This window comes from Molothrus aeneus, chromosome 26 (assembly GCF_037042795.1).
Source record: "Molothrus aeneus isolate 106 chromosome 26, BPBGC_Maene_1.0, whole genome shotgun sequence".
Classification (NCBI taxonomy): Eukaryota; Metazoa; Chordata; class Aves; order Passeriformes; family Icteridae; genus Molothrus; species Molothrus aeneus.
This window is the reverse complement of record NC_089671.1, coordinates 1,016,942-1,030,397: the sequence shown is the minus strand read 5'-3', so window position 1 is coordinate 1,030,397 and position 13,456 is coordinate 1,016,942. Positions and strand designations below refer to the sequence as shown.

Genomic DNA, 13,456 nt, shown 5'->3' with positions numbered 1-13,456 from the left:
TGCTCCCAGTCCCAAAATACCAACCCCAGCAGCAAATCCTGCTGGAAAACCCCAGCAAAACAGCAAGAAGTGGGACTTTGCTTGCCCCCAGTCCCTGCAGAGAGGACCAGATCCCATCTGACCTGCCCTGGGAAGGGTTGGTGCTGACTGCCCTTCTCTCTCCCTCCTCATCCTCTCCCCTCTGCCAGCATGTGATGCCAGTGTGGCTCATCCCACTGTGCACATTGTGGAGGGAGAACTCCCCTACACTGGTAGCTCCTGGGTTATGCTGATCTCTTCTGCTGTGCATCCTCCCTGGCTTGTTATCCAAGAAGCCTTGGGCTTGCTTTGGACACTCTGGAATCCTGTCCAGGATCTGCCCCAGTGTCCCCACGGGACTGTCACCGGCTTGAAGTGGCACGTGCCAGAGAAAACACCTCCAGCTGCCTGTGAGCAGCCCGTTTCTGGTGGGAGACTCCCATGGAGTCGGCAAGTGTTGTCCTTTGGGGTTTTACGGGGCCATTTTGTGCCACTGCCCCCCGTGCCTTGCCTGTTCCTCCCCATCCATGGGCTCCCTGCATCCCTTCACCCCAGCAGAGGTGCTGGGCAGGAGCAGGTCCAGGCAAGGCACGCGGATCACCAGGCACAAAACAGCCAAACTTCCATAAATCCCAAGGGAAACATTGCAAGCGTCGGACTTACAGCTGTCGACCTAGTGTAAGGCTTGTAGTGAGCGGAGGGTGCTTGGCAGAGGCCACTGGAATAGTCTTTAATTGCACACCCATAGGGCATTAGGTAGTCCTAAAACAACGAACAGAGGTTGGAGAGCCGCCCTGGCACCCCCAGGCATCCGCAGCGCCGGCACCGGGAGCGCTCCCGCTCACCCCATCCCATCCCAGTGGGACAGGGAGCTGAGAACCCCTGCCAGCGCAGCAGGGACAGTGCCCAGGGATCTGTCCAGCATCCCCCAGGGCTCAAACACCCCCCCAGAGTGGGAGAAGCTGGCAGGAGAGGCTCACCTGGGAGAAGGCGGGCACGGCCACGCTGTAGGGCCGCTGCTTGAAGGTGTTGCCACCCTGTGTTGGGAAGGCCTGGGAGGCCATGCCATAGTCTGGTGGCGGGATGGAGATGTCATCCTTGTCCAGCAGGTTGCCAGTGCTGCTGCTCTTCCCTTGCTGCAGGCTGGGGGGCCCAGAGCAGAGGTGTCAGCTCCGTGCAGAGACCCCCAGGCCACCCATCTGCAGAGACCCCCAGGCCACCTATCTGCCATCCGCTCATGGCATCCCCCCAGAGCCAGCAACCACCCCACTGTGCTGTTATTCCAAAGGAATTCCTAATTCCCATCCCAAGGACACCCTGTCACCCCCACGATGCTCCTACCTGGTGTGGACCCGCTCGCTGCCATCATTGTCAAGGACCCGTGTGTAGGAGAAAGGAAACCAGCCCCTCCTGAAAGGCAAAGGGGGCATGAAGTCAAACCCAGGTTTGTCCCAGATGAGGCTGCTCCCCAGGACAGCCAGCTCACTCACATTTTGGTTTTCTCGCTCTCTCCGTAGTGCCAGCCGTCGCGGGCCTCGGGCACCAGCAGGGTGATGAGGTCTCCCTCCTTGAAGCTCAGGAGGGTGCTGTTATCCCCGGCAGCGTGAGAGAAAATCGCCTGCACCCTCGTCCGGCCGTTCCTCTCGAGCCCGGCGGCCATGGAGCTGGAGCGTGGCAGTGTCTTGTTTTCAGCTGGGGGAACAGACACCAGTGGGTGCCCCGAATCCTTCACCCCATCCCCAGGCACAGGACAGGTCCCCACCCCTCCTTATTTCAGCCCAGGTTGTGGTTGTACTACAGCCTTCAGTGTGACTCACACCTTCCCCCTCAGCGAGCAGCTCCCGGCATCACCCACCAGCCATGACAAAGGGAGCAGGCTCCCTGTGCCACATTCCACAAGATTTTCCTTCTGGAAATCCTGTGAAACCCCAGGGCAGAGCCCAGCTCCAGCATTTCCTAACGCCGAGCTCAGGAGGCACAAGCAGCACTGGACACCAAAGGGATGGCGTGGTCACTGTCCCCCCACCAGCAGCACCCCCAAGAACCATCCCCACCCTGGGGCTCCCTGTGGGCACTGGGTCCAGCAGAGGCAGCTCCAGGGCCCTGGCAGCGGGGCTGGGGCCTCACCTGAGGCGTAGCTGTTTTTCGGCGCCACGTTTTTGCGAACTGGGAGTGTATTGGAGTAAGAGTCACTCAGCTGCTTCTGAGGCTGGGGAGGAGATAAAGATTTGGGCTGTGCTGGCTTCATCTCAGACCAGTGGTTGTACCCGTCGCTGTCAGAGCCCGAGACTCCGTTCATCACCGGCATGGCCTCCTGTGCCGACATGCGCTGCGAGAGAGGAGGGGAGGGGGACACGGAGGGCTTCCTTAGGGCATCCCTGCAGCGCCAGGAACATCCCTGCAGCTCCAGGAACATTCCTGCAGCTCCAGGAACATCCCTGCAGCTCCAGGGACAGCTCTGCAGCTCCAGGGACAGCCCTGCAGTGCCAGGAACATCCCAGTGCAGCTCCAGGGCAATCCCAGTGCAGCTCCAGGGAAATCCCACTGCAGCTCCAGGAACATCCCTGCAGCTCCAGGGAAATCCCACTGCAGCTCCAGGGAAATCCCACTGCAGCTCTAGGAACATCCCTGAAGCTCCAGGGCAATCCCACTGCAGCTCCAGGGCAATCCCAGTGCAGCTCCAGGGAAATCCCAGTGCAGCTCCCCAGTGGGGCACAGCTCCAGGGACAGAGGCAAATCGGAGCTTTGTCCCATTGGGTTTAGTTCCCAGCCAAACCAAACTGCTCTGGGGCAGCAGTGGGGTCTCCTCTATGGTATCTTACTGCTCTGAGCTCCCCTGGACCTGCCAATTCCCTGCTGAGCTCTGTGCTCAGCTCGTGTCCCCACATCAGTGGGACACCCTCTTCTGAAGGGTCCTTCATCCCACGGGTCATTCCAGACCTTTCCCTGCAGTTACTGGGGTACCTGGGTTCAGTCCCACAGCTTGGGGACCAGCCTGGACAGGCAGGTCCAGCTCCTGGGTTCCCAAACAGCTCCTGGGAGCCCCTGCTCTGCCAGAGCTCAGTGGGATGGGGTGGGACAGGCAGGTCCAGCTCCTGGGTTCCCAAACAGCTCCTGGGAGCCCCTGTTCTGCAGAGCTCAGTGACCCTGGTGGGATGGGGTGGGACAGGCTGCCCGTGCCCAGGTCAGGCTCCTCCCCACACCTCAGGATGGCCCAGAGCTGCCATCCCTGCCATCAGTGACAGCCCATCCAAGGACAACTTGCCGAGGACAGCGGTGACACCGGCCCGGGCTCGTCCCTCCGGCTTTGCTCAGAGGGCAGGGCAGCTCTGGCACAGGGATACTTACTCCTACAAAAGGTGCCAGCTCCGGGGGGACAGGGAGAGGTTTGGCACCAGGGATGGGATCAGAGATGATGAGGTTGGACTTGGATGTGGACAGAGGGCTGGGCATGATGGTGCCATTGCTGCTGGCAGCCATCTGCTGCATCAGCTGGATGGCGCGCTCCGGGATCTTGTTGGGGTCCGAGCAGGATTGCTGCCACAGCGGCAGCTTCTGCGTCAGCATCTCCTTCCCCTGCAAGAGCAAAACCAGGTGTGAGGGCACAGGGGTGCAGCTGGTGTGCCCCTCTTCCCTGGGCAGCACCACACGGAGCCAGGGCTGAGCTGGGACTGATCGATGGCTCTGTGCGTGGCACAGGCAAGGTAACACCCAGGGACGTGCTGCTTCCAGGCTCTGGTGGCACCAGAGCCAGGCAGGAATTATGAAAAATGGGAAAGGGAAGGGAAAGGTAATCCAATCTCTCCCCATCAAGATATCCTGTATGCAGCATGTCCAGGCCGCAGGGAGCTGGGCCCCATGTGGAGCAGAGAAATAAAACCAGGCTGAAACCCTGGCAGGGCACAGCCCATGCTCCAGGCTGTCCCCACATCCCCAGGGAGGAGCTGCTTCCTTGGGGTGCTCAGCCCCAGCAGCCTCCAGGCCCCTGTGCTCCATCCCAGCCCCACTGCTCCCTGCCTGCAGTACCATGCTCCAAGGGGGAAACAGGTGGAGCCAAACTTGTCCTGATTCACCCAGAATGTACCAGCACTTCCCCTTGTGTGACTCAGAGGGGGAAGATGCCCCAGCCCCCTCGAGGTCACTCCCAAGGGTGACCCGATGCCTCTGCTCTGCCTCATCTGGAGACAAAATGTGGTTCTGCATATCAAACCCTCTCTAAATCCAATTTCAAAGTCCCTGCATATTTCCCCAACACCAGCCAGCGGGTCCAGCCTCATGATCCTGTGGAGCATCCTGCAGGAGCCATGGGCAGCAGCAGGGTTAGGGTTATGGAGTTTTGAGCAGGACACACACCACACTCTGGACAAGCCACCAGCCAAGTCCCTCCTGCAAAATCAGCCTGTGTGTGCTGCTGCAGCAAGGTTTTGTTCGGTTCCTGCTGGCCACCAGCCCTGGGAGGTGCTGCACTCCAGGAGGTTTTCCCCTCCTGCACTCTGCTCACCAATCCAAGCGTGGATCCGTGCTGTGGATGTGCCAGGACAGAGCTGACTAATGCCAGCTCCCTCTCCTGCTCCAGTGCCAAGCGTGGTGGTGACAGATGGCTGCTGTGAGCCATGGAGGGCGGTGCTGGGGAACAACCAGAACGGAGCACGAGGCTGCAGGAGCAGCACCAGCCCCTGTCTGGGTGGATCCTGCTCCATGCAGCTGCTGCAGCTCCCCAGGCGGGCAGGGGCAGCTCCAGCCCTGCTCCAGGGGCAGCCATGGGCAGGAGGGATTTGAAGCAGCTGCTCCTGCTGGGGCACCTTCCCTGGAGTCACCTGCTGGTCACCACCCCCTCGTTCCCTGGGTCTGTCCCTGAGTGTGTATCCCTGTGTGAGTGTCCCTGTGTGAGTGTCCCTGTGTGTCTGTCCCTGTGTCTGTCCCTGTGTGAGTGTCCCTGTGTGTCCGTCCCCGTGTGTGTCCCTGTCTGTCCCTGTGTGTGTATCCCTTTGTCTGTCCCTCGGTGTGTGTCCCTGTGTGTCTGTCCCTGTGTGTCCGTCCCCGTGTGTGTCCCTGTCTGTCCCTGTGTGTGTATCCCTTTGTCTGTCCCTGTGTGTGTGTCCCTGTGTGTGTGTCCCTGTGTGTCTGTCCCTGTGTGTGTGTCCCTGTGTGAGTGTCCCTGTGTGAGTGTCCCTGTGTGTGTGTCCCTGTGTGTCTGTCCCTCGGTGTGTGTCCCTGTGTGTGTGTCCCTGTGTGTGTGTCCCCGTGTCTGTCCCTCGGTGTGTGTCCCTGTGTGTGTGTCCCTGTGTGTGTGTCCCCGTGTCTGTCCCTCGGTGTGTGTCCCTGTGTGTCTGTCCCTGTGTGTCTGTCCCTGTGTGTGTGTCCCCGTGTCTGTCCCTGGGTGTGTAGGGGGGCTGCACCAGCTGAGGCTTTTGGGATCCCAGGCTGTTCTATGGGGTGCAGCTCGAGCTGGGAGCAGCCCCAGTGCCAGGGCAGCCAGCCTGGCTCTGGTGGTGCCACTCACTCACCTTGGCGTGGTAGGTGATGGCGCTCTTGGCCACTGCACACTGCTTCTCCACCAGGAAGCAGAAGCGTCTCCTCTCTTCTGTCAGAGCTGTCTTGTAGCCATCAGACACGTAGTTCTCCAGCTCCCCTTGCTTGTTGCTGATGGCTTCGATGTACTGCAAGAGAAAGAGGAGCAGGGAAGGGGCTGCTGGCAGTGCTGTGGGGCAGGGGAGGGGCAGGGAGAGGGGTGGAAGGGACCCAGGGACACACCAGGGACAGACACAGAGACAGGGACAGACATAGGGACAGGGACAGACACAGGACACACCCAGGGACAGGCACAGGGACAGGGACACACACACGGGACACACACACAGGGACGGACACAGGGACAGGGACAGACACAGGGACACACACACGGGACACACACACAGGGACAGACACAGGGACAGGGACAGACACAGGACACACCCAGGGACAGGCACAGGGACAGGGACAGACACAGGGACACACACGTGTGCCTGCACACCCCCCCAGCCCCTTACTCATGGCAGCCCCCACGCAGAGCTGACTCAGCCGTGGGTGCCCGGCACGAGCTGTACCCGCAGCCCCCGCTCAGCACCGGGCACGGGGGTGCCCCGGGACTGGCAGGGGCTCCCTCAGCCCCCGGCTCAGCCTGGCACAAACCAGAGCAGATCCCAGCCTGTTCTGGCATCGCCCGGGATGTGCCGGGTCCCTGCCCGCTGCTGAGGATGGCATGGGGACCCTGCCACACAGAGGGGTGCCAAGGGGACCCTGCCACACACAGGGATGGCACGGGGACCTGCCACACACAGGGGTGCAGAGGGATGGCACGGGGACCCTGCCACACACAGGAGTGCCAAGGGATGGCATGGGGACCCTGTCACACACAGGAGTGCCAAGGGGACCCTGCCACACACAGGGGTGCGGAGGGATGACACAGGGACCCTGCCACACACAGGGGTGCAGAGGGATGGCACGGGGACCCTGCCACACACAGGAGTGCCAAGGGATGGCATGGGGACCCTGTCACACACAGGAGTGCCAAGGGGACCCTGCCACACACAGGGGTGCGGAGGGATGACACAGGGACCCTGCCACACACAGAGGTGCCAAGGGGACCCTGCCACACACAGGGGTGCCAAGGGGACCCTGCCACACACAGGGGTGCGGAGGGATGACACAGGGACCCTGCCACACACAGAGGTGCCAAGGGGACCCTGCCACACACAGGGGTGCCAAGGGGACCCTGCCACACACAGGGGTGCAGAGGGATGGCACAGGGACCCTGCCACACACAAGGCCCCAGCCACACACAGGGCCACCAGTGCCTCTGAAACTGCCAGCAGTGCCTTCAGCCTGTATTTACCACAGGGACACAGAGGGGCGGCTGGGCAGTGCCACACACTGGCACAGGATGCCCTGGGTGTTCCCAGGTGCCACAGCCTGGGCTGGCAGACACGGTGGCCCTGCCAGGTTGGCAGCTGGAGGCTCCTCTGCTGGCTCCTGCTCTCCTGTGATGGTGCCAGCACGGCTGTGCCACGCTGGGCTCTGCCAGCGCCGCACCTGGCACGGCAGCAGCACACGGGGGAACCCCCAGCTGCTTTGCCCTGTGTGATGGAAAGGTGGCACAGGGGACCCCAGGGACAGCACCAGCCTCCCTGGACACAGAGGTGCCCCCAGCTCCCCGACCCGGCCACTTCGTCCTCCCTTAATCCCATTGCCCTGCAATGGGGCAGCAGGGGAGCAGCACCCCCTGCCCATCACTGTCCCACACTGTGACACCTCCCTGCCACCTCCTCTTCCCTGGGACAGCAGTGCCACGACACTGGGAGGCCACAACAGCCCCAGCCCAGGCAGGGCTGGACCTGCTGCAGGCAGCCCAAGCTTCTCTGAGATGGAAATTAAAGTGGAAATTCAGGGCCCAGAGCAGCTTTGCTGCTTCTTCACGGTTATCAGTTATTTTTAGCATGCTACAATATTTATTAAGAGATACATAAAATGGAGCAAACCAACAAAAGCAGCAAGATTCAGTGACATCCCAGACTTCAAAGGGGGATTATTTTGGGGCTGGACCTGCTCCTGGCTCCCACCCTGCTCTGAGCACCCCCTGAAAGCAAAACCCAGCGCAGAGCTCGTGCCTGAGCCAGCAGCTTTTGGGCCTCCCCACATTGCACCAACAGGGGTGAGGGAAAGAGCATCAGTGAGAAATGGATTAAAAACCCGTTTTGCAACCAGCAACCCTATTTCAAAGAGAATTTTTCCCACCAAAATGAGAAAATCCAGGGCGAACGCCTGTGGCCATGAGGAGGAATCAGCGAAGGGAGCTGAGCTGATGGCTCTGGGAACACACAGGGGGAAGGGATGGAGGCTTTGACACCATCACCCCAAGGCAGAGGCACGGGGCATGGCACTCGGAATGCCAGGCAGCACCAGGCTGTGCCAGCACAGAGGTGCTGGGGCAGCGTGGCACAGGAGGAGGCACACAGAGCCCGAGGAGGAGGAGGAGGAGGAGGAGGAGGAAGAGCTGGGGAAGGCTCCTGCAGCAGCAGGCTAAGGACGGCAGCAGCCGCCTCCTCCCGGGTATTATTAGCCTGGAACAGCACAGGGACAGAGCCCAGAGGAGCAGCCTGGCAGTGGTGATGGGAGCTGGGGAGTGGTGCCCCAGTGCCAGCCCTGGTGCCAGCCCTGGTGCCAGCCTGGAGAGCCCCCAGCCCCAGTGCCAGCCCTGGTGCCAGCCTGCAGAGCCCCCAGCCCCTCCAGCTCAGCCCTGCTGTGCCTGGGATGGGCCAAGCCCTGCTGCCCACACTCATCCATGGGTGGCTCCACGAGAAGGTTCTACCCCAGGGGAAGGGGCAGCAGCTCCCCTTCCTGCAGAGCTCCACTTTTGGAAGGAAAGCACAACCCTGACAGCACCTGAAATAGCAGGAGCACACACAGACCCCGACCCCCATTCATTGAATTAATTTAATTTTCCCCCACCATGCTGCCTAATTTACTAACTGGGCCACCGAGAAGGAGAAGGTGAGGAGTGGAAAGAGCTCAGCTCCAGCTAATTTGACTCAGACTCCCCGCAGGATCCCCACGCCTGGGTCAGGCACGGCTCCAGCCCAGACACCACAGCAGGGACAAACCCTGATCCTGGCAGCGTGAGGGCTCCAGCTCCCAGCAGCATTTAAATCCACAGGTACAAGCCTTATTTACACCCCAGGCTGGTTCAGCCAGGCTGCTGCTGATTGCTGAGCCGAGGAAGGCTTGTCTCAGCCAGTCGGAACACGCCGCTCCGCAGCGCAGAGCCCACGCTCCAAACTTAGTACTCAGAGCTTTATATACCTCATGGAAATGTGCTCCTGAGCCATTGATTTACCCAGAGCCTGGTTTTACACGCTGTTCCAGCACAAAATGGCGAGCCACGCTCCTTGTTCAGTTTGGGTTTGCTCAGAATGACAGTGGGCTTTCAGATAACGCCCAGGAAGGGAAATTCAAATCCAAAGGCTGTTAAATGTGCCAGATGCACGGGGGGAAGGTAACACACAAAGCACAGCGTGAGATCTCGGGGCTGCACTCCAAGGAGAAGCTCTGCCTTGCCCAGGAGTGAGGCCTCACCTGAGCCAGGTGCCCAGCAGGACGCCAGGGCTGCTGCTCTGGTCTCCATTCCCCAGAAATGGGGAAATCTCAGCCACCCCACACTGACCCACAGCCAAACACCTCTGCAGCTTGGCATGCCCTGATCCCCTGAAGGGGCTGGGGGAAGGGGCTTCCCTGCCAGCCTCAGCAGCTTCTCCAAAACCCCCCTGACAAGCACAAACCACTCCAGCACTGTAAACTGAGGCTTTGACTGATTGAGGTTGTCAGCTTCAAACTCACATGCTAAGAATTGTCTAAATAAAAAATAAAATCCCCAGTTTGAAGGAGGAGAGAGAAACCCCATTGTGATCCGAGCAGGGCTGGTGGCTGTGCCCAAAGCCAGAGCACACCCCAGAGCCACCCAGGAGCTCCAGAAAATCTTTTCTGGGTTTCTAGGTTGGAGAGGCCTCAAATAACTCCCCCGTGCCGCGCCCCCCCTCCCGCATCCACTTCCAATTCAGCGGGAGCTGCTGACCTAATTAGCAGTGTCAGCACGTGGGGCACAGCCCTGGGCACTGGGAGCCTGCCAGGATGTGCCACGGGGCCAGGCTGGCAGAGCCTGGGCACCCCTGGGTACGGAGGGGCTCAGCCAGAGACCCCCAGAGCGGGCGCAGGAGCAGGGCTGGAGCCACAGAGGGCAGTGCCAAAACCACCCCTGCCATGGTGGGCAGAGCCTGTGCCAAAACCACCCCTGCCATGGTGGGCAGTGCCAAAGCCAGGCCGAGTCACCCCGTGGGTCAGACAGGAATTAGGAGCAGCAGATGAAAAGGGAACGAGCTGCTGCCAAGCCCCAGCTGGGGCAGCCACTGATGTCCTGCACAGAAAGGCAGGGAGGGCACTCAGAAGGGCAGGCAGGGCACACAGGAAGGCAGGGAGGGCACACAGAAGGGCAGGCAGGGCACACAAAGGCACAGAGGGCACACAGGAAGGCACAGAGGGCACTCAGCCCTGGCACCTCCCCAAGGCCAGCACGGTGGCAGCTCAGGGGATGCAGATCAAGGAGCAGCTGAGGAATGTCGAGCCCCGAGCTGCAGGAGCACACGAGGGGCACACACTGCTGCCAGTGCAGGTGGAGCAGCTCCTGCCCAGCCTCTGATAAGCTCAGCCTGGCTGGGAAATGAGTTCAGAGCTCCCATCCCAGCCAGGAACGTGCAGACACGGGGAACACGAGCCAAGGGCTGAGCTCCACACAGAAATCATCACTCCAGGTCATTCCTGGTGTGTTTGGCACCCACCAGGCTGAGCCAGGGGCCAGCCCCAGGGACAAGAGGGGACCCGCAGCAGGCAGGAGCTGCCCTGGGGTCACCAGCACAGCACAGCCCTGACTTTGGGGGTCAGAAAGCCAAGGGGAGCACGTGGCAGGCGCGTTTCCAGCCAGCAGCAGGAGGGATGCAGAGCAGGGAGGGGCTGTGCCCACCCCAGCTCTCATGCCAGGGAAGGATTGGGCAGGACCAGTGAGGAAAGAGAAAGGAAAGGTCAGGGAAGAGAGAGGGCTGTGCTGGATCGATGCAGCAGCCTGAAATACCTGGAAGGAGTAAACACAGAGAGGAGGGAGGGTTTGCTTAGGCAGTCAGGAGGGAGAAGAGCTAAGTTGGGTTGATCAGCAGGGGAAGAGCATCTGAGCAGGCAAAGCTGCTGAAACCCCAGCACTGCACAGAGGCAAAGCGAGCAGGGCAGGGATCCTCAGCCTGGAGAACTTTTCCTCATTCCCAAAACGCTGCTTGTGGGGCAGCTGGCAGGGCCTGGAGCAGCGCCGGGGGTGGCACTGTCCCCTCCTGCAGCCCCCCAGCCCTGTGTGCCACCCAGGGAGCTTGGGTGCTGTGTCCAGCCAGGCATGGCACTGCTGCAGCCCAGTCTGGGGCTATCCCAGGCTCCTCCAGAGCCAGGAAGGAGAGCAGAGCTGGGGATGAGCCCTGACCCAACCTCTCCTGCACTATGGCACATACAACAAGAGCCCCACAGCAGCAGGGAATGGCCACCACAGAGCCCAAACACATTTCCCTGCCTTCTGTGGGCTCACTGACCCTGCAGGAGCCCCCCAGAGCCACAGCAGAGCCCTGCAGGTTTAACAGCCTCCCCTGCCTGCCCAGCAGCAGCCCCCAGGCAGGAGGGGAGCCCCTGACCCTGATGTGCTCCCCAGCAGCCTCCCCCACCCAGCTGCAGCCAAAGCTGTGGGGATCAGGCTGGGCCGTGGCTGCTGATGGATACCCAGGGCGAAGGGGGAGGCAGAGCAGGGCCTGGGGAGGGAGGGAGGGAGGCAGCCCCCAGAGCTGGGCAGGCCAGGCTGCCCCCCCTCCCCTGGGCAGGGCTGTCTGCCCTCGTTTGTCACATCTGCAGCAGCCCCAGCCCTGCACACATGTGCTGTTACATAAAACCCAGAGAGCAGAGCAGCAGGGGAACGCTGGCAGCCTCACCTTCCCCTGCCCAAAACCTCCCCCAGAGCAGGGACAGCCCTGAGCTGCATAGGAACATCCCCAGGAACATCCCTGGATCCAGGGGCACCCTCTGCCAGGGCCCCACCTCTGACAGGAATTGGAATTTCTGCCCCATATCCCATCCAGCCCTGCCCCCTGGCAGTGGGAAGCCATTCCCCCTGTGCTGTCATTCCAGGCCTTGTCCAAAGTCCCTGTCTTGGAGCCTCCTTAGGTACTGGAAGGGCTCTCTTCTCTTCTCTTCTCTTCTCTTCTCTTCTCTTCTCTTCTCTTCTCTTCTCTTCTCTTCTCTTCTCTTCTCTTCTCTTCTCTTCTCTTCTCTTCTCTTCTCTTCTCTTCTCTTCTCTTCTCTTCTCTTCTCTTCTCTTCTCTTCTCTTCTCTTCTCTTCTCTTCTCTTCTCTTCTTTCTCTTTCTCTTTCTCTTTCTCTTTTCTCTTTCTCTTTCTCTTTCTCTCCTCTCCCTGGGTTTGGTTCATGTCCTCCCTCAGCCTAAATCCCAACCAAACCTGGAGAGAGTCACCTGGAGCTGCTGAGCTCGGAGTCCTTCCCCATTTGACTTTCACACAAGCCTCATAACCTGGTTTGTGCAAACTCTGCCATTTCCAGCTTCCTGACCTACACCTAAAATTATTTCTCCTGATGGGAATACCCAAATGAGGTTTCAATGACAGAAGCTGATAAAACCCCACAGGTTATTTGGCACAGAGGTATTTAATGTTGAAACCATTGCCATGGGAGCAGGGCTGGGTGAAGGCAGGGGCTGAGCTCAGCCCCCAGTGCCCACCCAGGGTCCCCCACTGTCACCTGGGCCAGCAGAGCCTTTCAGGACAAACACCCAGCCCCAGCTCTGCTATTTAAGCTGAATTACAGCCAGTTTAGCCTCAGCCCCATGCAGAAATCCAATTGCTCACAGTGCTAATATGATTTGATAAATACTTTGAACCAACATAACTTCATTGCTGAGCTGCAGATTCAATCCAGGTCCCAAACCCATCATGACCTTGATTTCATGGCCTGATCACAACCAGCCCTTGATGAAATTACAGCACTTGAGCTTCCTTGGCGATTGTTTAATCTTAATATTGTTCTCATTCTTCTTCCTCAGAGATGTGGAGTGAGTGGCATTGGTTTGTTCCCCTGGTTCTCAGCAGGGTCAAGCCCCACTCAGTCCCTCCACGAGGAAGATGAGGCACATGGGACTCCCAGCCCTCACTCCTTGGGTGGAACAGCAGCTCAGGGCTGATTCCCAAGGAATAAAAGCCTGGCTGGATGTGGCACTCAGCAGGAACAACCCCAACCACAGCACTCCTGCAGCCCCTGGAGCTGGTTCAGAGCTGCCCAGTGAGGCTGGGCTGCACACCAGGGGTGGTTTAACTCCTTGCCTGCAGCACTCATTGGGAAAACTCCCCAAAAGCAGCAGGAGACAGGGGCCAGGTGATGTGGGATGTGCAGAGCAGCCTGGACCAGCTCTGTCCATGCAAGGAGGGGATGGCACAGCTCAGGAGCAGCCTCCTGCAAGAACCTGTGAGCATCTCACCCCCTCCAACGCCTCTGCTCCGCAGCCATTGCTGTGTGCAGTCCCTGCTGGAGCCCAGTGCTCATTTCTGCTTTTCAAAGGGGAGCAGCTGAATGGAGCAGGTGAGAGCTCTGAGCCCTCGCTCTGGGCTCTCTGATCCTTCCAGCAGGGTGGGAGCACAGCCAAGGGCTGTCCTCAGCCAAAAGCAGGGCCTGGGTGGCCCCAGAGCTGCTCTGACTCTGGCAGACATTACATAAACCCCGGGGTCCCTGCAGGACAGCCCTGTCACCACGTGTCCCCTCGCACTGGCAGGTGATGACAAGATGTGGCCACTCCACAGGTGGCGGAGAGGCAGGAA

At 60.1% G+C, this 13,456-nt stretch overlaps 1 protein-coding gene across 6 annotated transcripts in view; it reads right to left on the bottom strand.

Annotated features, from left to right (window-relative positions):
- Positions 1-13,456, bottom strand: part of BAIAP2 (BAR/IMD domain containing adaptor protein 2) — a 46,680-nt gene that overhangs the window by 6,821 nt on the left and 26,403 nt on the right. For 3 of the 6 annotated variants that reach the window (XM_066565831.1, XM_066565829.1, XM_066565830.1), the window contains exons 7-12: positions 5,526-5,678; positions 3,367-3,594; positions 2,146-2,347; positions 1,509-1,710; positions 1,360-1,428; positions 999-1,161 (exon numbers count right to left, since the gene is read on the bottom strand). In XM_066565831.1, the coding sequence (XP_066421928.1) occupies positions 999-1,161; positions 1,360-1,428; positions 1,509-1,710; positions 2,146-2,347; positions 3,367-3,594; positions 5,526-5,678 (1,017 nt within the window). Of the gene's footprint in view, positions 1-681; positions 781-998; positions 1,162-1,359; positions 1,429-1,508; positions 1,711-2,145; positions 2,348-3,366; positions 3,595-5,525; positions 5,679-13,456 lie in introns of all 6 variants that reach the window. The other 3 variants (XM_066565832.1, XM_066565834.1, XM_066565835.1) reach the window with 2 other exon arrangements.